We start from the raw sequence: 26,570 nt of genomic DNA, 5'->3' as shown, positions 1-26,570 counted from the left end.
TAAATCTTATGTTCTTTTATATACATAACCAATGAAGGAAAATTTGGAAATTTCTACTGTCACTGTAGATGATTCTGCTAGTTAGAAAAGAGTAATTTTAAAGAGATGTTCATTAACTCTATATTCACTACATTCATCACAGGATCTAATAAACAATAAAGAAACTTTTTCAAAAACAAACTCTACCAGGCAAAAACAATTTTTGTTCCAATAATGGCTTTGCAAGTTTAAATATGAAAGTAATTTCCATATTGAACATAATAATTTCTTCATTGAACCTCTAAAGATCTATTCATCAGAGAGGAGCATATCCCACATTCAAATATATTCTTTTGGGAAAAAATACTCCTGAGTACAATCCGACCCATATTATTGGGCCAGGCACCCATCTATAACAGAAGTCATACTGAAGAGATTTGTCCTAAGTGAACTACTCAATAGCCACATTGCTGACCTGGATAAAGAAGAAACAGACAATCACCAACCCTATAATTCTAATTTATTCCGTGTTAGAAGAGAAGTAGAAATTTCTAAAATGATCCTAAAGGAATAGGATCCCCATTTGTATGGGGAAACATTGTTTAAAAAATTGTTAAAAGTATTACCTCACATAATAAAACCTAATGGTTTGAGAAAGGACTTCTGAAGCACAAGTATAATATTGACAATAGTCGAGCACTATCCTATCCTATCTGCTTTCTGAGATAGGAATCTTCATCTCCATTTTACAAGTAGGAAATAGCAGTTTCCAATGATAACATGATTTGCTTAAGCATTGCCTGCATGCTTGTTGGATTATAAAAGATGCTTCACTTTGCTGACCTGCCAGAATTATAGAAGAGAGTGTTTTGGAAACTGTCTGATACGCTGGAGACACTTAAGTAAGTCATGTAATCTTTTGTTCTGTTTTTCATTGTATAATGGAGATAACACCTGTTGAATTATAAGCAAGCAGCCATATTTTAGTGTATGCTCATTATGCCATTTTGAAGAAAGCCAATATGTCTCTTGATTACCTTAAGGAATCTAAATTAAAGACAGATTAAATGCAAATGAGAAAGAAATCAGTAAAATTTTTCTTTGACCATTAACTCACTAATCATTTATTTATTCATATAATTTAATCATGCTTTTTAATATTTAAAATTGCTCACAGTTTTCTGTTCTTTTTCCATAAATCGAAATAAAAGGATCACAAAAAAAAATGACAATAATGAAGAAAAGACTTGAGTATATTACCCATGAAGAGATAAGGGATTAAGCTTCTGTTACTTTTGACAGTTGCTGAAATTTGGCCATTATCATTAAAGAAATAAAGTTTTATTCCAATAAAGATGATGGGCAATTCTTTGTTGCAAGAGACATCTACGTAGAAGAATTGTGGCGTATTTCTCAGGGACTGGAGCCTAGCCAAACTTAAAATTTTTTAATGTTTCTCTCCCTCTCTAGGTTCACTCTCTGCCCCCCATATCTGTAACCTAGCTCACTGTTCCCCCCTTCCCCCTCTTGTCGTAGACCGCCCACTTCCGCAGCTCGCCACAAACCCACAGCCTTTCCTGTTTTTCTCCTCGCTTCTCTATTCCTAATTCTAGCTCCACACCTGCCTAGCAACTGCCGCCTGGCTTGTGTGAGTGGCTGTCTTCCCCTGACGTGTGCGCCCAAGACTCCACCCCTCCCCGAGAGTACTTAAGCCCCACCCTTACCCCGCTCTGGGTCGTCCGAGCCCCGGGGTCTTCGGACCCCAGACGTCTCACTCCTCGGGTTCCCAGGTGGCCCATCCCGGTGTGTATCAATAAAGCTTTAACCTGAATCTGGCCTCAGTGAAGACCTTCCTCGCGACCGCCGGCTGGGGAAAGCGCCGGCTCCAGCTTACCCAGGTTAATTCCCTGCGAGCTCGCCCCCAAAACCACCCAGTGTACCAGTCCGCCGCCCGGCTGAGTTAATCCCCGGCAAGAATAAGAGGTTAATACTAAAAAGGAATATGTTTCAATTTAAATTAAACTATAACCTGAACTAAAGAGCAAGACAATGGTATATAGATCTATAAATCGAATTTTTCTTTGAATGAACGAGTTGCCATCCTCTTGGACGTATTATATATTCAGGTGCATTAAGGCAGACTTTAGCTTGCTTTTAGTCCTATTATTCATTCTCTGTGAGTTATTGGATAGTAGTTAAGGCAATTTACTGTTGAAAGAGAATGCAGTTCTTGTATACAAGTCTTTAGCTTAATTTCCCTAGATAGGAAGTGCATTTTGGGCTACATTACCTCATCTTAAATGTGGCATTTAGGAAGTGACAGCTTTAGTTAGAACCATTATATAAAACTTAGTATTTTAATGCTAACTCCTGTGATGGTATCATGGGGTGAACGTTTCCAGAATCTGACTCTTTATTCAGAAAGGGGGGGAAATACTTTTTGAAGGTGACAAAATACACACACACACACAAACATACCACAACCCCTCAAGCAGAGCCTAGATATTTTACAGATGTTGGTAGCAAAGGATGAGAAAATGTCTAAAAATGTAAGAAGGACAGTGCTTATTTCTCCTCAAGGGTAGGACTAAAAATAATTCCAGGGTGCTTCAATAATGCAGTGATTCATGTTATAAGTTATGGCTTTCTCTAAATTTTAGAGCCAGAAGGGACAATAGTTAGAAAAATATTTAGAAACTGGGAGAAAAAGACCAAGGACGTCTTGACAGATGCACCTACACTTGGTGTCTCTTACCCCAGAGATTCAGCAGAGCATTAAAAAACCTTGTGGCGTCAGATTTAATGACAGGAGTTTCAGAACCGAGAATAGACCTTGGGCCTCTCCTGTGGCGGGCCTCACCCAGGAGAAGGCGCTTCCAGTTCATCTTTTGGTGCCTGAGAGCAAATCACTGTGGCCTGATGGTTTGGGGAACTTGGTCTCGAAGACAGGAGGAGGCCTGGAGAGGAAGGCTGCAGGACATTGATTTAGTTAAGCTTATCTTGTCCTACTAACATTGGATCAACGTGAGGAATTTTCGTAGAAGTGCCCTGTGAACTGTAACTAAGCCTTTAATTTAGGGAGGATTCCTAACTCCTCTTGCATGAAATTCCCTTCCATTTTTGTAACATTCAAACTTTATGAAAAATACCAAAAGCAGGAAAGAAAGTATATAATATCTATTAATTTGATCAAGTTCTACTCAGCGATGACTGTGCCATTTGTGATATTTAACACGTATAAAGTTGTGTCTAAAACATTTTAAAAATAAAATTTATATATTTTTTTCCTGATCACAACATAGTGGAAATGCGTCTAGGTTTTTAAGAATGCACGAGCCCATGAGTTCTCTACCTATACTATTTAAATCAGTAATTTGTAAAAAATAATTACATCTGTGAAATTATATATGCATTTCAGACCAAAGTAAAGAAGATATCAATATTATATCATACAAAATGAAACTACCAGTAGATAAAATAGATTACATTTTTAAAAATCCATAGTAAACTGTGAAAACATTATAAGAAAATATAAGATGTTTTTGATGTCTTGCAATGGGGAAGACCTTTCAAAGAAAGCAGAAGCCTCAAAAGCTATAAACTATGGCATATTTGACCCCATAAAATTTTAAAGATTGTTTCGTTTTAATCGAAGACCTGCTCCTCAAGGCAAACATTTTTATATTTGTTTATTCTCAGGTTTCTATATCATATGCTTCTCCTGTTATGTATTGATTTATTCATTTTATATTATTTCCTAAAACTTTGTAACAGTAGATGAAGATTTAGTTCTTACCCCACCATAAACTCCAACATCCTCCTATCACATCATACCAAGAAAGGTTAAACCAGATTTTTTTTGTTAAAGCTATATGTTTATGAAAATATTAAGATTACCTACTGTTCGACCTTGTGGTTTACTATAATTGTGTTCTGTTTTATACTTTTTCTCACTTAATCATTGTCTGTTTTTATTCATTCGTATAATACTCTATGCAATCTTTTTCCTTAAGACTAATTTTATTTTCATTGATGAATTAATTCCAAAAGAAAAGTCATTTCAGATTAAACTAATCAGTAATGATAGCTGTTTAAGCAAGACAATCATACTGGGATTTCCAGCAGCCAACACTGCTAAATTCCTGTCTGTGTTTTTCTGTGGTTAATTGATCTGTTTATTACAGAAAATCCCTGGTAATTTATAAAACAGATAATATGGAAGATAAAATTTTAGTCCTTTAATTTCAACTGGAGTTCTTTATTCTGTATTTTTTCATACCGCCATTTTGTTTTATGGTACAATGTCCTTTTTTTATTTCTCTGGCGATAGGCAAATATTTACTTTTATTTTATTCTGTTTTTTCCCTGTTTCCTCCAAACGACCATCCTCCTGTGTGTGGCCCTCAGCCTTTGCTGTTCTCAGGCTTCAGGTACATGCAGAACCGCTGTCCTCACAGGAGGCGACAAAGGGCTGCAGAGTCAAGGTGCCAGGTCTCTGCTTTCTCTGGGACTGTCACCTCTTGCCTGCTTTATTTCCAGGACTTCCTCTCTAAGTAGCCTTTTTGAAAAGTCCTGTGAAACTGTGGGGATGCTTTTCTTCTTTACAGATGTTTTGACTTACCCCTTTAGCCTCCAAAACAGCCTCAGAATTCATCAAATGTCATTTTAGGAAAAATGGACCTTAAGTTCTTGGGTTTGTCATTCTAGCCTCTTGCGGTCCCTAAAAGCATTGCTTGTTCCCTCCACCCACCCACCCACTCCCAGTAGGAATTCTCTGCCTGAGCTGAGCCGTGATCAGAATTAGCATGTTCCCTAGGGAAACAAAATGTAAAACATGCTTGGTGATCATCTCACACGGGAATGCTTCTCTCCTCTGTGGAGTTTTAATCCATTAGTCCTTATTCTTTCACACATCTCAGATGCCTTTGAATATATGATATTTTAATCAGGCTGGTTTTTTCCTAGTTGTTGTTGGCACTGATACTGGCCTGCGGTGATCTATTCTATCTTATCTCAAAGCAGAGGTCCAAGCAATTAAATTTGAAATTCTAATTTCATCTCCATACATTATCCTTTCCACTGACTGAAGTCCTATCCTGGATGACCATTTTAGTTGCAGTTTAGTGTCCTCTCCGACCACCACTGTGGAAAGCCAGGTGGTGGAGGAGTGCCCGCAGTTCCCGCTCATCCTGCTCACACTGAGGTTGCAGGGAGAAAGCGCTACTGCTCCCAGGCCCCGGGACACTCAAGTTGTCTTCTCCCAGCCATGGAGACTTGGAAATGGTTGGCACCGACAACCAACCACTGGGTTGGCAAACAGCCGACGCTGCTCTCCTTGAATTTCACCAGATCTTTAGGATTCAGCAGGGCATTATAGGAGGACAAACATCAAAGATGTACTCAACAGTTTCGCCTATGGGATTCACACGTGGCTGAGCCGTGACCACGGAAGGTCAGGCCTCATCTTTTTCCCCCGCTGCCTCTGCTCAGAGCCATCGACCGAGCCCGCACAGGTTTTCTGGCAGAAATCAAACATCAGAAGCACCCGCTTTATTGTGTGCTTGTGCCCACAATGTTGGAATATTACAGAAGAGAAAGGAGCGCCCTGGGGAGGAAAACAGGGAGGTCAGGGCAAGCAGCGGCCCATGACACAGGCTCACCTGGATTCCCTCCCTTTCCAGATTCAACCTTGTTGCCCTTTAAAGCAGAATATTGATTGATTTCATTTAAAGTCAACCTGAGATTTTTAAAAATTTTTTATAAAATGTTTTAAAATATTAACACCTGTTTTTAATTTTAGTCATTAACTGAACATACCCTCTCTTTGCAATGTCTGACCTCTCTGCCCTAAAAGCCGTTTTATACACGTCATCTCACAGGCACTCTCCAGCAGAATTAAATACACACACGTCATTTCCAAATCTAAGTTATCTTTAAATATTTGCTTTATTTTGACTCTTTACAGTAATATTTCCTTTCCTTTTCTGCTACATTGTTCTTTGACAAAATGCTCTTATTGTTTTTATTTTTCTGTTAGCTGTTTTCTCTACTTAATTTTCCTTATAATTTCCTCATCTTATTCAGGTCAAATTACCTTCATTATTATAAATTCTTTTTTTTTATCACTTTCATAATATGGGATCAGAATGCAATAGAGAACACCTGACTAGCTTAATTTAAAACAAAAATGTCAGTTATCTTGGCAATTTAGACAGTGAGTCATAGGGATTGGGGATAAGTATAAAATTTGTTCCAGCTATTAATTTTAAAGTGATGGGATCTATACCAATTTAGTAGCAGCATGTTAGTCTTATTTGAAATGGTCTCTTGCACCTTCCTATTAAAATACTTACTAAGCATTTCAAAGCATTGCAAAGTCTCAGCAGCACTGGAGCAGGTAATTCTGCACTGTCCGCTCTGGCTAGGGCAAAGTGTTCCTGCTGGGAAGGGGCTGGTCCTCACCACCTGCCCAAGCATCATTGGGATTTTGCTTTTCTTCGCGCTGACTCTGTCCCACATTCTTCTCCATTCACTCTGTCTGTTCTCTGTACCACGTTCGTTTCCTCTGTCCTCTCTTTCAGAAGTGTGTGACTCATTTTGGTTGGCAGCTTTCATATCCCCATACGAATGGATTCCACTTTCTACCTTTGGTCTCTCCCCTTTTCTGCCAAAGTATTTTTCTCCTCCTGTGCTGACAGGAACTCTTGGAAAGGAAGAAAGAGACTATGGACCACATCAAGGTAGAGGGTGTAAATAATTGACTTTAGATTGTATGTGTTACAGATCTTCTATTTGGCATGCTTTATACCACAATTTTTATATTATCTTAGAATACTCCAAGTACAATACTTTGAATATTTTATGGTCTTAAAGGTGTAACTGCTATACAAAGACAATATATTGAAAAAATGTATATTTTTTCAATGGTTTTTCAATGATTTATGGTCTAGAATTGTGCTATATTTGCTACAGGTCAATTAAATGTTACTTGAAATGTAACATTGTGACTTGCCAAGAGAGAATAATTGATCATGAAACAATGTAATAGTGTTAAAAACAAAGAGCAGCTTTTTGGTGTGAAAGATACTCTCTTTTTTCCACAACTTTACTAAGGCTTCTACAATAAATTAGCTCAGCAGATTTATGTTACTGAAGAATATTGAGTATTATCTGAAAAGGAAAAAAGTATCCATTCTCTCTTCTATTCAATTTCCAGCCTTGAAAAATAAGTTTCAAACATCATTGTGCAATAGAAATATGTGAACCATAGATGTGAGCCATAGATAGAATTAAAAATTGTCTAGTATCATGTTAAAATGTAGCCACATCAAATGTGTAAAAAAATGATGAAATTAATTTTAACAATATATTTTATTTAGCCCACTTATCCAAAATATTTTCATTATTAGTATGTAATAAAATTAAAAATAAGGTATTTTAAATTCTTATTTTGGGGGGGTTTTGTTTTACACTTAAGGCATCAAACTTCAGTTTGTACAAGCCACATTACACATACAAAATAGCCATATGTGGCTGGTAGCTACCGTATTGGAAAAAAACACAAAGGAAGTAAACTGTGAGTCAAAGAAATTTAAATTATTTCCCTTTACAAACAAACATTTGAGAAAATCAAAATTTATTTTTATAACAGCTCTATATATTCCATCTGAAATTGCTTATTTAAATAGATTTTAATTAAAAAACATAGAAAAACGCAAAAATCAAGTAATGTCCATTCTAAATCAATTAAATTAATTAAGTTGCTTTCTTAAATATTGTAATTATAAAGACTAGAAACCAAAGAAAGGTGAAAACACAGTTGTGACAGGAAAATACAAACATGCCAACACACACATAGATATATGTATATACAATTCAAAAATAATCTGACCCGTTGAAATAGTTTTATTTCACCTTCACTGATATAAAGAGATCTTGGTTGAATTTCATTTTTAGTAATTATGGTTTTGTGGTCTTGGCAAAAGCTAAAAAATTAACTTCTTTTTTAAAAAAAAATATAATAGCGATTTTGTGGGTTTTTATGCAGATTGGATACTGGCAATCTCTGGCACATACCTAATAATTAACGTTATAACAATCTCCTCTTAAATAAAAAAGATGCCTTTAAAAAAGTAAGGATAGACTACATCAAAAGAAAACTTGACAAATATCTTGTTGCGTTTTCTTCTCAAATGAGAAGTCTCTGGGAGAATATATTTCATAAAAGAGGTTGTAGTGACTGCTTATTGTCAATTAAGCATTGAGCTAGTTGAACAAAGATAATATATCTATTAACTTTCAAAATCTTCATAATAATTATAAAATGATTATCCCTAAGTTTATTAATGAATTTATAAAAGACATTATCCATAATCCCTTCTTTTTATGTTATATAGCTATGAAGTGGAAGTCTTTGGGTCAACAATTATGGAGCATAAAAGGAATATATTTTTGGATATCATGTTATTGGGTTTTCCTTTAATCATTTCCTGTTGACAGTACTTTTCACCAATATTAAACAAGAATATCTTCAAAACATAAAACCAAAACATTTTACCTGTTAAACTACTCTACGACTCAACTGACAGTTGCTTCAGTTAAGGACTGTGAAAGAGAAAGGTGGAGACACAATTCTGATTAAGCATGATTTGCAAGTTTAAAGATATATCCCCTAAGCTTTGTTTCTAGTGTCTTCTCTTTAATAATTGAGCACATGAATGTATTATGTCACTTGTTACTTTTATTTTGAAAAGTGTTTTCGGGCATCATATTATTCTAATAGTTTTCTTGTAACTTGTAACTTTCTGGGATGTCTGTTTTCTAAATACAAAATACAGAGCAGACTTTGTAAATTATACCATACAGCATCAGTTTTAAAGATAAACATAAGTTTCCTGATATGCTAGTAAGTAAAGAGTCCTTTGTGGATTACTTTCGGTGGTACATTTCTATTAAAATCTGCGTCATTCAGTCAGTTGTCATTAGAGAAATTAATAAAATAGTATATTCTGAAAATCAAATAATCTATGCAAAGCATAAAAACATTTGTCAAAATCATGCATATTTTTTTGAAAGCAATATCCCTACAAGTTATATTGACATAAACAGCAGTTCCTAGCTCCTGTTTCCCCTATTTTTGCTGTATCAGAAGCATCCACTTTCAGCCTACTTGCTGCTCCTTTTGGACTTTTCCTCCATAATTTTCACAGATAGTTATTGATTTTCTACTATGGAAGCTGAGGTTTTAACTCGTTTCTTATTCCCAAGGTATATAAGTATGCATTTTCCTCCCTGAATCCCACACCATCCTCTCAATATAGCTACAAGGCGCATTTGCTTATCTTAATATCCAATGTTTGTATTAATATGACTTGCAAGGTAATTCACACATGAGCCACATACTCAACAATGATTATTGTCCTTACTCATACATTTTGATTTTCTCATCTTTCTTTTCCAAATTGCTTGGTTTTCTGTGTTCTTATTGCATTTCAGTGTAGATTTTCCACCAGCTGTAGATAGCTCCACTCAATCTTCAGTCACTCATGGTGTTCTATTGACTTTATTTCTTGAAAAAGTCTCACCCAGAGCCTTCTAACTTGCTCCAGTCTGGACTGGTTGCCTTATGTTCCTGCTAAGTAGGTCACTACATAGTAGATTCAGCATCATTCAAAGAATTCATTCTTTAGATTCTCCTTGCTTTGCTTTTCTTTAATTTTTTTTTTATTTTTAATATAATATATATACAAAGTAAAGAAAGAAAAAAGCAACAGTTTCAAATCACTCTTCAGCAAGTAGTCACAGGACAGATCCCAGAATTTGTCATGGGCTACCATACCACCCTTTCAGATGTTTCCTTCTAGAAATATAGAAGGAATACTTTTTTTATTCCTTCTGTATTCCAGAAATTCTGAATTTTTAAAATATATTCCAGAATATGGGAGGCTAGAAGGAATAATGTTTTTTTGTCATCACAATCAACTGACCCCCCTTTTCTGTGAAAAATAATGTATGTATCAAGAATCAATAAATTTCAAAGCACAACACCACATTTAGTGATAGAACAGATTTCAGAGTTTGGCATGGGTTACAATTCTCCAATTTTAGGTCTTTACTTCTGGCTGCTCTAAGATACTGAAGACTACTAATTTAATGATTCAGCTATCATATTCATTTGTTAAACCCTACCTCCTCTGAATAACTCTACCATGACCTCTGATCTTTCTGTCTCACTCTATAGGGGAATGTGGGCTATGGCCATTCTAACTTTTTCATGTTGGAAGGGGCTGTCAGTAATATGGGGTAGGGAGATGGAACTTGGATTCTCCTTGCTTCACTTTTGTATAGAATCTTTCTTTTATCACATGGCTTCCTGTTTCACAATTGAATCTCTTATTTTCATGGAAATCTTCCTTAGTTGCTTAGCCTGAGAAAGAGGTTGTAGGAAAAATCATTCAGATCTTAAATGTCTCAAAATACGTTTAGTCTACCCTCACCCTTTACTAGGGATTGTTTAGCTCTATTTATAGTCTTAATATAGGATTTTTTTTTTTTTTACATAGGCATGCTCTAGGAATCGAACCCAGGTCTCCAGCATGGCAGGCAAGAATTCTGCCACTGAGCCACCATTGCACTGCCTAATATGGGAATTTTTGTCCATAATATTGAAGCATCCTTGCCTTTTGTTCTAACTTCCAGTGTTGTTCTTGGGAAGTCTGAATTGATATAACTCTTATTTTTGTTATCTCTTTAATTCAAAATTTTTGGGGGGTAGTTTGTCATTCTTTGCCTAACCTCCTGAGTTAGAAGCTTAGATCACTGTTATAAAACTTTTCTGTTTTCTAATATATAAAAGAAAATGTATAAATAAGTGGATATATAAGTTTTCTATAAAAATATTTTAGCTACATCCAAAAAGTCTTGATACATTTTATTTTTATTATAGTTCATCTCAAATTTTCGATATTCATTATGAGCTCTTCTTTGAGACAGGTTTATTAATATCCAACTGTTTGGATATTTCCTCCTAATTATTCCATTATTGAGTTAAAATTTAATTCCACTATAATCAGAGAGCATGTACTGTATAATTACAATCCTTTGACATTTGTTGAAACTTGCTTACAGCACAGCTTATGGTCCATTTTCATAAATGTTCACTTTGATCTTGAAAGAAATATATCTTCTATAGTTCCTGACGTGGTTATTCATTATTCACATTCATTTCTTTTACATATTATTGATTATTTTGTCTGTTTGTTTAATCAATTACTGAAAAATCTGTGTTTAAATCTCTAACTATGATTGTGAGTCTATCTCTTTTCAATTTCTCTCACATATTGATTTCTATATCTTGAGACTTTATATTTAGAAGAATACAACATAAGAATTATTTATCTCCTTGTTGAATTGCTTCTTCTGTCATTTTTAAATGACCTGTTTTATACTTACACTCCTTTCCCAAGTTTATTTTTACTGTCCGTAATACAGTCTAGTGTCTTTCCTTGCTCGCTGTTTGATGCTTATATTTTACTTTCAATCTATCAGTTTTCTTTTAATTTAAAGTATGCTTCTTATAAACAGTGTATAATTGGATCTGCGTCTATTATCTACTATGAAAAGCTTGACTTTAATTTGATTATTTAATCCTTTTACTTTTTAAACACAGTTACTGATGTCTTTAAGTTTATGTCTTCCAACTTATATTTGATTTTTATTTGTCCTTTTTAAACTTTGTTCCTTTATGTCTCTTTTCTTTCCCATATCTTAAGAATATTAAAGCTACTTTTCAAAATTCTACCATATATATCCTCTATTAGATTTTTTGGTTTATTTTTTATTATCTTTTTATAATTGTTAACTCTGGAAATTGCATATGCCTCACTCACTTATAATTATTACTTTTACCATGTTCTGCATAATGCAAGATCTTTGCAGCAGCTTACATTTATTTCCATTCCTAATATTTATTTATTTTTTTCTTGGCATGGGCAGGCACTGGGAATCGAATCTGGGTCTCTGGCATAGCAGGTGAGAACTCTGCCTGCTGAGCCACCATGGCCTGCCACCTAATATTTAAATTTTAATGTATATTTTACTTCTACATATATTCTGAACCAATAAATTATAACTATTATTGCTATTTATATCGATAGATTTTTATATTTATCCATATATTTACCCTTTTCAGTAATCACCATTTTTTCAGGCAGTTTAGTCCTTCCACCTGGAATCATATATATTTACCCTTAATAACTTGTTTTATAGTTTTCTATAGGGCATGTCTGAGAATGGGCAATTCTCCCTGCTTTTCTTTATCTGAGGACATCTTTATTTCACCTTCATTTTAGATGGTATTTTCATAAACATAGAATTCTCAGTTAGCAGTTTATCTTTTTTCTTTCAAATCTCTAAAGATAGTGTTGCTGGTTTGAAAGGAAGTATGCCCCCTAGAAAAGCCATGTTTTAATCAAAATATCATTTCGTAAAGGTAGAAAATCTCTATTCAATACTGTATGTTTGAAACTGTAATCAGATCGTCTCCCTGGATGATGTGATTTAGTCAAGAGTGGTTGTTAAACTGGATTAGGGGACAACATGTCTCCACCCATTTGGGTGGGTCTTGATTGGTTTATTGGAGTCCTATAAAAGAGGAAACATTCTGGAGAATGAGAGATTCAGAGAGAGCAGAGCAGAATGACATAGCCACGAGAAGCTGAAGTCCACCAGCCAGCGGCCCTGGAAATGAAGAAGGGAAACGTCTCCCGGGGAGCTTCATGAAACAGGAAGCCAGGAGAGAAAGTAGCAGATGAGGCCTTGCTTGCCATGTGCCCTTCCAGCCGAGAGAGAAACTGTGACTGTGTTCGCCATGTGCCTTTCCAGATGAGAGACCCTGAACTTCATTGGCCTCCTTGAACCAAGGTATTATTCCAGGATGCATTAAATTGGACATTCCTATAGACTTGTTTTGATTAGGACATTTTCTCGGCCTTAGAACTATAAACTGGCAACTCATTAAATTCCCCCTTTTAAAAGCCATTCCATTTCTGGTATATTGCATTCTGGCAGCGAGCAGACTAGGACAGATAGCATGGCACTGTCTTCGAGTTTCCACAGTTTCTATGGAGAAGTCATCACTTGGTTTCTTTGAAGGCTTTTCCTATGGCTGCTTTTTAATTTTTTTCCTGTTAATTTGGTATAGCAGTTTCTCTGATGTATGTATTCTGGATAGGTTTTGCTCAGTGCACTGAATATTTAGACCGATTCTCTTGATTAAATTTAGAAAATTTGTATCCATTATTCCCTAACATGTTGTTCTCCTCGTTCTCACCCGTTTCTCCTTCAGGGACTTCAAACTACCTTTATCTCCTGCAGAAGCTAATCAGTGCTTGACGCTGCTCCTGCCACTCACTAATAAATCCACAAATTCTATTAAATCTCTTCCCACTTTAAACTCTTCATCTCTTGTTGGAGAGATGCTATGACTCCAGTCCAGACAACCAATTATCTCTTCCTGGGATTTCTGCAGCAGCTCTCAACTCAGATTTCCACTTCCAGTACATGCTCCACATTTCAGCTCGGTCTTCTAGAAGCACAGTTTATATTACGGCATCCCCAGTTTAAAGCTTTTCAAAAGCTTCTCATTAAACTTACAATAAATATGTGCACTCCTTAAAATGAGCTATAAAACTTGGGATAATGTAAGCCTTCCAGTTGATTTCTGTGTACTCCTCTGCTCCTTCATTTTGCTTCAGCTGTACTGATACTTTGGGTTGTTATCGTTGTTTATTTGCTTGAACCTGCAAAGCTTTTTCCCATAGCTATTCTTTTAGCACAGCTTGTTTTTTATAGCCATGGCGTGGCTTGCATCATTCTTCACCTGACTTCTTGCTCTTGCTTCAGGGGGCAACTTAAATATCACTTCCTTAGTGATGCATTCTCTGACACATAGAACCTCACTGTTAATCTCACAGCATCCTGTCCTTTTAATTCATGTCACATTCCAAAATGTGATTTTGTGCTTACAGGAAGGTATATGTTCTTGTTCACATCTACAATTTCTACCAAATAAAAGCAGCATGAAAACAGGGAGCCTATCTTTCTTGTTTGTTTGTTTATGACTGAAACCAGTGATTCACACATTACTATATGGTATATGTCTCAGTTTGCTAAAGCTGCCAAAATGCAGTACACCAGAAATGTGTTGGATTTTAACAATGGGGATTTATTAAGTTTCAAGTTATAATTCTAAGGGCCATGAAAATGTCTGAATTAAGGCATCAACAAGAGGATACCTTTTCTGAGGAAAGGCTGCTGGCATTGGGACTCCTCTGTTATACAGGAAGGCACATGGCCAAAGTCTGCTGCTCCTTCTCTCCCTAGTTTAGCTTCTGGTTTCAGTAAATTTCTATCTCAGCTCCTATATGTCCTTTCTTTGCATCTCCAGGGCATTTCTCTCTGAGCTCTCTGGGCTTTTACTGACTTTTATCCTCTCACAGAGGACTCCAGTAAAGGATTAAGGATCACCTTGGATTGGGTGGGTCACATCTCCATGGAAACAGCATAATCAAAATGTCCCACACACAAAAGTTTGTACCCACAGGGATAGATTCAAAGAGCACAGGTTTTTCTGGGGTATATAACATATTCAAACCAACACAGTATATGAGAGATGTTAAATATTTATGAATTAAATTAGGAAAATATTAAAGAATATATTATTTCAAAAGAGAAAGTAAAGAAATCAAAATTTTGCAATTTACTGGATAAACAAAATTTTCAAGAATCTTAGAGAATTTGACTTGAACGAAACCATTGAGACCAGCTATCCAACAGTCTTTTCTGTAATAATCCCTCTAGTGACACTGCCCATCCAGCCTACACTTAATTCATTCCAGTTTTAGAGAACTCACTACTTCACAAGGTGGTTAATCTTATATTCAGAAAATCCCTATTGTTAAAGTACAATATTTAAATTACTTTAAATATAATAAAATGACATTATTTTAAAGTTGGTCTTTTTAACAGTAAGGAAATGATGCAGATATTTCCTTCCCTTTGTGATTTCTTCTGAAAGCGAAACCACACAAAGATACAATTAAAGTGAAAATTATTATTAAAGTTCATTGAACCTTAAATAATGACATCCATTGGGAGTACTTTATAATAATTGGAATTCTTTGGAAAGAAGAATTCTTTTATAATTCCAAACTTATATTTTAAATCTATTTCTTTATCCCTGTGTATTATTTAGTTCCCATATTTTTATGCACTGAAAATACAAAATTTTTAATTTCAGCCCAAAAGAAAATAATACAAAATAACTTTTGAAGAAGGAACTTTATGGAGAGGAGAAAAGTTTCTCTTCCATCTAACATTTAAAGACGATATATCAAAAACATTATTTTTTATTTTATAGTGTTCATACTTACCCATTAATTATCATATTATAAATTTCCCTATGAAATCTTTGTGTAGGTATGTATTAGAACAAATAGAATAGCATATTTTCAATGGAAAAAACACAGCTGTAAATGTGGAAATTTTAACTACTTCATCTCCCTCTCTATTTATATATGTTCTTAGAAACATACATCTCCATAACCTAGATTACAGAATTTTAGCATTGATCAAATTACAAAATATATTTGAAAACATTTTGTAAAATTTTTAAATGAAATATTATTTTAATACAGACCATTTTAATTGTATATTAACTTTGAAGACCTTGTGTGCCTTTTTTCGGTGGGTGGGGTGCATGGTCTGGGAATCGAACCTGGGTCTCCCGCATGAAAGGTGAGCATTCTACCACTGAACCACCGTGCACCCCTTGTGTACTTTTTTAATGAATGAGATGAAACACCACTCAGACACAATTTTACAGTTACAAATGCATAAAGGTATTGGCAAAATTGAATGATTTTGTTATTGTGGTTCTCTGCCCCTTTTTATGAACCATTTCATCACAGTGGCTCCATGTTTTCTCCTAAAGTGTAGAGGTTTGTTTAAGAAGAATCCAATTTCTTAATCCTCTTACTTCTGTCCTTTAGAAGAGAATGAAATTCTGACAGCGAGGAAGCCATGGAAGAAAGAAGCTGAAAGCAGCAAAACCTGGAAGAGAAGGGAGAGACCAGCAGATGCCGCCATGTGCCTTGCAATGTGATGGAGGGCTCCAGGATTGTCAGCAGCTTGTCTTCAAGAAGAAAGCATCGTCTTGATAACGCCTTGATTTGGACATTTTCATGGCCTCAAAACTTTCGCCTAGTTATACGTGTGACTATGTTAGACACTTCTAAAATTGCATAAACTTTATGGGTCACTTAGATAAAGCATTATGAGTTATTGTTTAAGCACAATAAATTACATTTTCCAATTTGCAGCCTGTGGACCATCACTAATCTAGGAAGACAAAAGTGTTTGGTGATCTAGTTACATATCTGATCCTTTCTAGACTCTGGTAGAATAAAAGTGTGAACCCCTGATAAAATGGTGTTTTAAATATTATACTAAACTCCAATAGTATTAATTGTTATTTTACTATATAAAATTATTGCTGACATAGGATATATAAGCAATCCCTATCAATATGGTACCATAAGATTATGCGTTGATCTTCCTGCCTCTGCACTAAACATAACATTAAAAGGCAAATCCTAATTTTAAAAAGTCCTTAAGAAACATGGGTGATCATTGGTACAAGTGAGATGCTCAGCGGTCAGAAACAGCACAGACACAGAAAGCAGCATTGTTGCAACCGCCAGGTCTCTGTTGACCTTGGACCCAGATGTGTGCAGCTGGGGCTGGGCCTCCTCAGAGGCAATAAGGGCCCCAAAGGAAGCCCTTGTAAAACAGAATTGAAAGAGGGAGAAAAATACCATAATGACAACTACAAATTTCCCCAAATTTCTCTGTAAATCAAAGGCCAGTTTCCAAAACTGATCAACAAAGAGAGAGAACTCACCCCAACAAATTACTTTAAGAATATGTTAACAAGTAATGTAACTAAACTTGCAATTGATGTTTATAAAATGCAAGTGAATATAATAAACATCTTTAATCCATCAAATTTGTATATTTAGATGATATTGGATTTTTATGGAAAATATTTCTCAGTATTCCATGAGAAATATAAAAGAAAGTTGAGTAGAAAAATTACAGTTGAAAACCTTACCCCAAAGTCAAATTCCTTATTCCTTCTCACAACAAAAGCACCAATTTTATAATGCAGTTTTATAGATAAGTATGGTAGTTTGAAGATGTATGTACCCCAGAAAAGTATGTTCTTAAATTTAATCCATTCCTGTGGACCCATTGTAAGTAGGATCTTTTGGCAAGGCTACTTAAGTTAAGGTGTCAGCCACCTCTTTCTGGGTGGGTCTTTATCCTCTTACTGCAATCCTTTCTGAGAGAATGAGATTCAGACAATGAGAGAGTAAGCCATGGAAATAAGGAGCTGAAAGCAGGGAAACTAGAAAGAGAAGGGACTGACAAGCAGTTACCGTCCTGTGCTTTGCCATGTGATAAAGGCTTAGGATTGTCAGCAACTTGTCTCCTGGAAGAAAGCATCGTCTTAATGATGCCTTGATTTGTTCATTTTCTCAGCCTCAAAACTCTAAGCTAATCAATAAATTCCCATTAGTAAATTTCCATTACTAAAAGCCAACCCATTTTTATGGTATCTGCTTTTGGCAGTAAAGCCAATTAAAATAGTTGTTTTACCAAAATTTTAAGGAAAAGAAAACAAAATGCTTTAAAGAAGCCCATCAGAGCACATTTCCTATCACATTTTATGAGATGTTAAATTATTGCAACTCAATGATGAGAAGAGAATTATAGACAAATCTGTGATTAGAGTCACAAAATCCCAAACAATAATTTTGGCTAATGAAATCTAGAAGTGTTATAAAATATTCATCATGAGCATATGGTGTTTATTCTCAGAATTCAAGGAAGGTTCTCTATCAGAAAATGCATTAATCTTTTGCCACTCCAGTTGAGAAAAAAACATATGATATGACATAGAAATAATAAGACTTTTAAAATATTAATAGTAATGACTAAAACTAGTTATATAATTGATCTTTCTCTACATAGGTAGAATTTCTACTTGAAACTTATAGCAAATAGCTTTCTTTACAGTGAAACATTAAATCTCCCTCACTGAGTTCACAAACTAATAAAAATAAAACAAAAAATGGCCATTACCCTGTTCCACATTCTATAGTTTTAGGTAACATTGTACAATAATTTAAGGCAATAAAAATACAGGCATAAATACTGGAAAAGAAAAGGAAATTTTGCTATTAATTAGAAAACAATCCATATCCAAAACAATCTACAGGTCAATTATTTAAAAAGAAATAAGCTCAATAAGTTTTCTTGATAAAAATTCAACAGACAAACCTAAGTAGAAAACAATAAGAAAAATGTCCCATAATCTATGAACAAAATTTAAAAGATACATGTGGATAAATCAGATATATATGTAAGACTCCTTTTGAGAAAATAAGTAAAATTTTCATAAACAAAAAAATTAATTCTCAAGGTTTTGAAAGGGGATCTGAGTAATTGAGGAACTCTTTTACATTCATGGATAGTGCATTATCATAAAAATCCCATTTTTCTCCAGACTAATCTTTAAATTTGTGCACTTCAAATCAGAAAACCTACAGAGATATTCATGGAATTTGTCAAATTGTTACTGAAATTCGTATTGAATGTTAAAGTTTGTCATTTCTGACATCAGAAAAAGGTGGGGGGAAGGTGTTGCTTCCATCATCATCAGATATAGACATGTATGTAAAGCTGTGATAATGTAGATAATGTTTACTGGCCCCATGAATAGACAAATGGGTGAATTTAATAGGACAGAGAATGCAGACAGATTCCCATCTAACTGCAGTATTAATTTATGACAGAGAATTGCAAATCAGTAGGGTAATAGGGACATCTGTGTGGGTTTTTAAAAATTATATACCAAATAAAATAGAAAAATAAATTAGTTCACAACTTATCACATTGTATGAAATCAATAATAGAAACAAAACCTCAACTGGATAAAAAAAACTAAATATTAGAACATATTGAAAAAATAGGTGAAAAACTTTATGACATTGATATAAGGAAGGTTAATTTTTTTTTAAGATAGGCCCAGAACAAAACAATTGTTGAAAAAATAGATCCTTAAAATGTTAAAAGATGAATGCTCCCTATTCACATTATTTTCCTAGGCTGCCATAGCAATGCCCATAAACCTGTGCTATTCTCATTTCCAGAGGCTAGAAGTTCAAGATCAAGCTGTCAGCAGGGACTCCCTCAGAAGGCCAAAGGAAGACCCCTTCCTTGCCTCTTCTAACTTCTGGCTGTCACTGGCAGCCCCTGGCATTCCTTGGCTTGTGGGAGCAGCCTCTGCCTTTATGTGGCTGTCTTCCCCCAGGTATGTGTCTCCATGTCTCTCCTCCTCTTTGAGGACAAGTCCTCTAGCATGAAGGACTCACTCTGGTGCCGTATGACCTCACCTGCACTAATTCCAACGGCTACGACCCTGTTTCCGTATAACTGAGGTACCAGCCTCAGGACTTCAATGTATCCTTTTGGGGGACACAATTCAACCTATAACACGATGTTCATGAATTAAAATTTACAAACAACTTATGGGACAATATATATCATATGTGTGTATGTGTGTATAAAGATATATATTATATATATGTATATATATATTCATTACATATAAATTTAAAACAAAATAAACTATATTATATTTTCTGATGTATATATTATGTGGTAAAAGTTTATAAATATGGGCTGGATATACAGGAGAATTATGATAGGGTTACTTCTAAAGAGGTCAGGAAGAAAACAGGAGACTACATATTTAATTGTCATGTTTTCTGTCTTAAAATAATAAAGATATAATTTTACCAAATTTTCTGGAAATCTACACAAGATATCAATGCGGAAATGAACTGAACCCCTCAAAGAAGCAACTTAATGGTGTCTAAGCTTTCTGGTGCCCTACAAGGGTACATGAGAAAAGCAAGTGGCTCTATTAGAAAAATGATAGAGAACTTTCTTAAAACTTACATACTACCTGTCATTACCACTATATCATATTGTGAATTTTTCCTCATTATTTCTTAATTGGTTTATTTTTTATTTGTCTTTTCCACATTATTTCCTCTGTCCCTGGTCTCCTGTACTGAATGATTCCCATCTTGTTCCTTAATTATTTTTTCTATTTTTTTTTCTTGACTCCTATGTACAATTGGTTTTCACTTGCTCTTTGGATTTCACCAAACTCTGCATCCTTTTCCCTCATTTATTTTACTTAATATCTATTATATTCTTCAAAACTGGACTCAAACCCACATATGATACCCTATTCAGCACAGACTACCTACTGTTTCAAGTTCTGTTAATATGCGTCATATAAAATTTTCATCTCACACATTTAGATTTCACATAACTCTTCCCACAAAACTTCTTCCTAGGAAAAAAGGAGGCAGATATCCAAATAGCAAATCCTAATCAGAGAATAGAAATCACAAGCCCGATTTATCCATGTGACATTTAGGAGCAAATTGGCCTAAAAATCATATGAATCTTACACAATCTGACTTCAAATTTCATTTCATAAAAAGTAATTAGTGACCCTGTTAATTTAGGATTTCCTTTTTTTTTTATATGAAGCTTTCCCAGAGGAGAATTATACTGACATATTAATTGAGGTATGCCATGTTTGCTGGTATTTTGGAAAACTTGATTGCAACTAACATGTCTTCAACTTTATTCTTAAATAGGGCGACGAACATCCTCTCAATATTGTTTTCTGTTAAAGTCAAATACATAATAACACTCAGGAATTTTTCCTTTAGCTACCTTAGAACTCTTATGTTTAAAAACTAGATTGGGTAATGAGCTGTATGTCTTCTGGCGATTCACATTTCTTGAAAACCGAAGTATACATTCCCAAATGCCAAAGTTTTCCTTTTTATTTTTTGAGGACTCAGTGTTTTCACAACAAAATTTTACACATCTGTTTTGTTTGAAGACTGTGAATTCCATGACGTCAGGGCTCTTGTTTATCTTGCCCATTGCTTTAGAGCCAGCACCTGGAACAAGGTCTGGGTGTATCACATGCCTGAGAAATATTTGGTTGAATGACTATATTAGTTTTCCATTGAAGAAATAAGGCAGACTTCCTCCTTGACTTTGTTCAGTTTCCTTTATCATGGTGGCTGGAATTTTGAATTAAAAATATGTAAAAGAAGCTATTTGGTAATGCCAATGTTTTTCTAAAAATAATTTGATGTCGAAATCAAGTAACTAAATATTCTATAGAATAAAAAGAAAATGTTATCCTAAGCATCAGCTTGCCAATTTCCCTAGGTTTGTAAAGTCAATAATTCTTTGAAAAATAAACTCTTCAGACTGAAAAGTATTTTAAGATCTAAAGAAATAGATGCAGAGCCTTTGATATTTTATTCATTCTAAAGACCTTCTTTAGTCAGAAATATAATTAATTTCAAATTGAAGTATGGAACCATACTTTCAGAACTTTGCAATGGCTGGTGGTTTAATTTACTTACATAACTATTTGAAGGTGCCTAACTGATGTTATGAAATGCAGAATGTGATACTGAAAAGCAAAGTAAAAAATAAACTTAATTTTCTTTTGGTTCTTTATCAAGAATCAAGATACTGATGTAGATGCAGTCTTATGTTTAAGTTTGGGAGGCAAAGAAAATATTGTAATGAGAAAACCTTGACATTTTAAAAGATGGAATTCCAGTTGGTTAAACATACTAATCTTTCTTGATGTATGAGTGTGTATATATGTGTGTTTTGATGAGCACCAATTTTATTATATTTATATTCAATATTTTAGTTTATATTGTTTCACAGTAGGCTATCTCAGTTTTTCTCTTATTTAGGTTTAGGGAAGTAAATTTTCAATATGAATGAGCAAATCTGCTCTCATCTATGTGATATTTGCAATTCTAAATCTTTTGTAGTTTGATGAATGAAAAGATTATATACAAGAAAAGCATTCTAGGATCATTTACTTTTTCATGGTACAAGAGGGGGAAGGAAATTAAAACCAAATTCAATCATCCTCATCAATGAATTCTATATTAAATCTTAAATAATTGTTATTTTATAGTATAGAATAATACATGCAATCACAGTAGCAATGGGTCTACAATTTTAATAGCATAAATTAGCATTTAATAGCATTTCATATACAGCTGCCTGAAACATTTCAAAATACCTCTTACTGTTTCCAGACACAGATATATACATGTGCATGTAATTATTACCTCTATTATTTTAAAATGTAAATGTTAAATGCAATTGTATCAACATAATTAAGGGATAGCGGCAGATGAAATGTGTTGATCTACCAAGAGTACCTTTACATTTATATAATATCAATATATATAATCAATGCCATACAATATACAGTCATATAGAAAGATTCATATAATTTATCATTCAAATGAGTCCCTTATATGTTATTCCTATTTATTTTTGTTCTCTATATCATACTCCAAATATTATCCCCATCATTTCTTATTTCACATTAGCTCTTTGATAATTTGTCACATAGAAATATGCTTCAGAAATCAGGGCCTCTGATTTATTTATAAGATTATCTCCCTATTATTGATCCACAGTTATTTCCTGAGATAAAAGAAATGACTTGAATTCAAGGGTAAGTGTCTAGCTTTTCACAATAACTAGATTAAGCAAACAAACATATTAAACTAACTAAATATTATTCAGGGTAAAGGGGCATTTAGATTCTGTATTGTTTTTTCCATTCTAACATAGAATAAAGAGTTCATTTATACCCAGATATATTCTACTAGTCATTAGGAGCTTGGAATGTGAATTGTTAGATTCTAAACTATTATCTGTGAATATCTTTTATTCTTTGCCATCTTCTTAAAATTAAGTTCTAAGTCTACACATTTTTATTTAATTTTCCTGATTAATTCCACATATCCTGAGCACTGTGAAAATGACTTTTGGGGGTAGATTTTCACTTCTCACCTTATTTATATATTTTATATAAAATATTTCCAGCTATAATATCTATGACTTTCAATAACTTCAGTTATAATTTAGATATTTCTATAAAAACAAACTTAACTAGGAGGAAATGCAAATCGTGTCAAGGCACTAATATTTCCCTTGTTGATATATATTTTTTAAATTGTCTCTACCATTGATGTATTTTCATGACTTAATATTTAATTTAGGCATTTACACTACACAAATTCACATCTCTGCCTCTCCAATCATCAATAGGCACTTCTGAGTCAATGCTTAAGGAAACTTTGAATAGAATAGTCAACAGCTATTAAAGATTTACAGTATTACCTTAACAGTATTATTGCATGTCAATCAAGAACACTCTAGAACTTTGGCTGTGTGAAACTTGCTTACAGTCATTTGCAAGGACAAAAGTATTGATTCAATCAGATATGATTTTCTAATAGCATATTTAATGCTCTATGTTTACCTATGATTATTACATTTTGACAGTCATTTCTGTAGCATATACAGTTAACATCCTTAATTTCGAAAATGAGTGGTAATATGGCATACTACTTTTAAAAATATATCTTCCACTTTTGAAAATTTTTGATTGTAAGTAGAAAGTGGTCTAAGTTATATAGATATATTTGCATGTCAGAAGGCAGCTGATGACAGAGTTTACATTTTTAACTGTAGGCAAAAAGGAAAGTTCTCAGTGACCATAAAAAATGAACTGTCCCTTTCATTGAGAATAATGACACCCTCACAGATACAAGTAACTAGATACAACTCCTACAAATGTATCTATTTTCTATATTTTACTACTTTTTATCTTTATGGAAAATAAGGTGTTATAGAAATGCTGGTACAGAAAGAGATGGAAAAGTGATGATGGGAGTGAGGGAAGAAGAAAGTGCAAGAAAGGAAGGAAGGAAAGACGGAGGAAAACTTTTTAAGATAATAAAATGAGTATTTTAAGATTGTTTGACTTTCTAAGATAATAAAATGAAAATTTTAAGATTGACTTACACTACTAAATCCTCTTATTTAGCCTTATTCCATAAGATACACTGAGCCTTCTCTGTTCTTTTAAGAACATATTTTAACAATGTTAGATTTATTTATTAGTTTTATTAAAATAAGCCTGTTTTCTCTGGTTCAAAATAAATGCCTTCATTAATTTAAACTCTATAGTCAAAGATTAATTCTAGTCACAGAATCTAATATTAAGGGTTCTGTCACAGAATCTAAAATTTAGTGTGTTTATGTGAGGCTAAAAATATGAAACTGAAAAAGATATCTGAAATTTTTCCTCAGCATTAGTAAAATTTTTAGACTCACTGGATAATTTCACAGACATCCAAGAATTTCCACAAATATTTTCAATAAGGGGCCATTTCAACAGGTGTCAGATCTTATTGGCACTATATTTTCAAATCTGGTTTATATTTCTCAAGACCCTAAAGAAATTAATCTCATCAATATAATAAAACTTGTGGATGGTCACTGATGTTTCTGTTCAATTCCTGAAGTTATATCAGGGAGAATTATTTAGACAGGAAATTAAATGTAAAATGCATATGAAAGTGCTTTCCTGTTTCTCAAATAAAATATTCTCTTATTAATTTTAATAGAATTACATCCATCATTTTTTAAAGTTTCAAATATTTTCTAGATTATAATTGAATCATTATATGAAATGTTTGGAAGGCTGAAGACAGCTATTCAATTAGTTGCAGAATGTTTGCATTAGGAAAGAATAAATGTTGGTGATCGGACAGACTTGAATGAATGTGCCCTGCAAAATTCCAGCCTTGTTTCTCTCTTGCCCTGTCCTGCATACCTGCAGTGAGCACAGCTCAAGGATATCTGTTTAGATCCTGATGCACTGAGAAATAACAGAAAATGAGGGCCCTGCTGTCTGCTTCCTCCCGTCTCCATGGCAGCCCTTAGGATTATCACTTTTCTTCTCTGCCTCCTGCCTCAGCGGCCGTCTTTCCCATCTGACTTTTTATTTCAAAGAGAAACGCAAAGTAGATTAACTAAAAGCATGGATACATTCTTTCGCGTCTCTGAATGCCAACTTCTTTGTATCTGAACCTGGCCCTACCTTCCTTGCATCAGCATCATAAAAAAATTCTTTTCCTCTTTAAAACAAATTTATCCCAGTTTGCTTTTGATCTTACTTTTCCTGGTATTTCTAGAATTTGGACATTGGGGTAAAACTTATCCCTCCAGCAGATATCCAGCTCTCCCTTTGTACTGGCTCCTTGGCTTTGCCTATAAAATATTTAAGTCTTAGAAAAATTATAAAACTTGAACTTTTCTAGATTTATACTATCTTCTGTTGAATCCTAATTTTTCTTTCTCTAATTTCCTTTCTGGAAAATTGCTTGGGATGAATATTCTCTAATTACTACTTCCAATTCCTCAGTTGCTATTTATATTATTATAACAAACTTCCTATATAAGGTATTCTATGTTCTGAGCTCTGTTCTATTCTTCCATCCTTAAATACTAAGGGTTTTATTTCTCATTGTAAAAGTAATGTATCCTCATTCCAGAAAATTTTGTGAGAACAAAAATATATAAAGTAAAACATAAAAATTATCTACACTTATTCTTTTATCACATTTGCCCACTTTGTGTATCATTTTATGATTGCATATGTGTGTTCAGAGGTTCATTGTGTGTGTGTGTACATGGTGTATTTATATATATTTAGATGATCATAATAGCTAGGATGGGTAATATTTACTCTGATGCATTGTTCTAAGCATTGCAGAGAAATGAACTCATTTAATCCCAACATTGGTCACATAATTATTTTCCCTATTTCACAAAGAATGAAACAGGGAAAGAGGTCACATATCCTGCTCATTAAGTGGCAGATGTGGGATCCCATTCAGGAATGCTGACTCAGATTCCTGGTTTATAATGCTGGTTCCATAGGCTAGACATGGGGCTTCTAGTATAAGCACTTATGTATATATATATGTATATATATAATATATCATCACAATTTTGATACCAATGCAGATTTGTTAGCCTACTTTTTCACTGAAACTTGTATTTTGAATGTTTTCCTAATTTACAAATATTTTTCAAACATCATTTCAATGGATGTGTACTATTACATAGGCATAAATATACTATCTTGGAAATTATTCCCCTACTGTTACACATTTTGTTTTCTACTTTCAAATTTCTAATATTGTAAATGCTATTGCAGTAAGCATGGATGCTCATAAAATTCTGTTCTAATTTCTCATTATTAACATCACAGAAACTTCCAGAAATGGAAACGCTGGGTTGAAGAGTGCAATGACTAAGTTATGGCATGTACAACTAGCAATTTATCAGGAAATATGTGTTAATTCCCACTGCATTAACTCTAGGGATATCTTATTTCATTCATTAAAGAAATAAATGTATGGTTGTCACCTACTGTGTGCCAGACACGACCCTGTGCTATGTCTCGGGACGCTGTGGCATACTGCTGGGCCAGAAGCACACAGCAGACGTGGTCACTGAAAGGAGCTCTT

General features: G+C 34.0%; 1 protein-coding gene across 5 annotated transcripts in view; it reads left to right on the top strand.

Annotated features, from left to right (window-relative positions):
* CCDC102B (coiled-coil domain containing 102B) overlaps positions 1 to 19,955 on the top strand; it is a 316,475-nt gene extending 296,520 nt beyond the window's left edge. For all 5 annotated transcript variants that reach the window (XM_077135262.1, XM_077135264.1, XM_077135261.1 and 2 more), the window contains one exon: positions 16,029 to 19,955. In XM_077135262.1, coding sequence (XP_076991377.1) covers positions 16,029 to 16,038 — 10 coding nt within the window. In that variant the 3' untranslated portion in view covers positions 16,039 to 19,955. The remainder of the gene's footprint in view (positions 1 to 16,028) is intronic.
* The last annotated feature ends 6,615 nt before the right edge of the window (positions 19,956 to 26,570 follow it).

This window comes from Tamandua tetradactyla, chromosome 18 (assembly GCF_023851605.1).
Source record: "Tamandua tetradactyla isolate mTamTet1 chromosome 18, mTamTet1.pri, whole genome shotgun sequence".
NCBI lineage: Eukaryota > Metazoa > Chordata > Mammalia > Pilosa > Myrmecophagidae > Tamandua > Tamandua tetradactyla.
The sequence above is the reverse complement of the archived record's forward strand: the minus strand, read 5'-3'. Positions and strand labels throughout refer to the sequence as shown.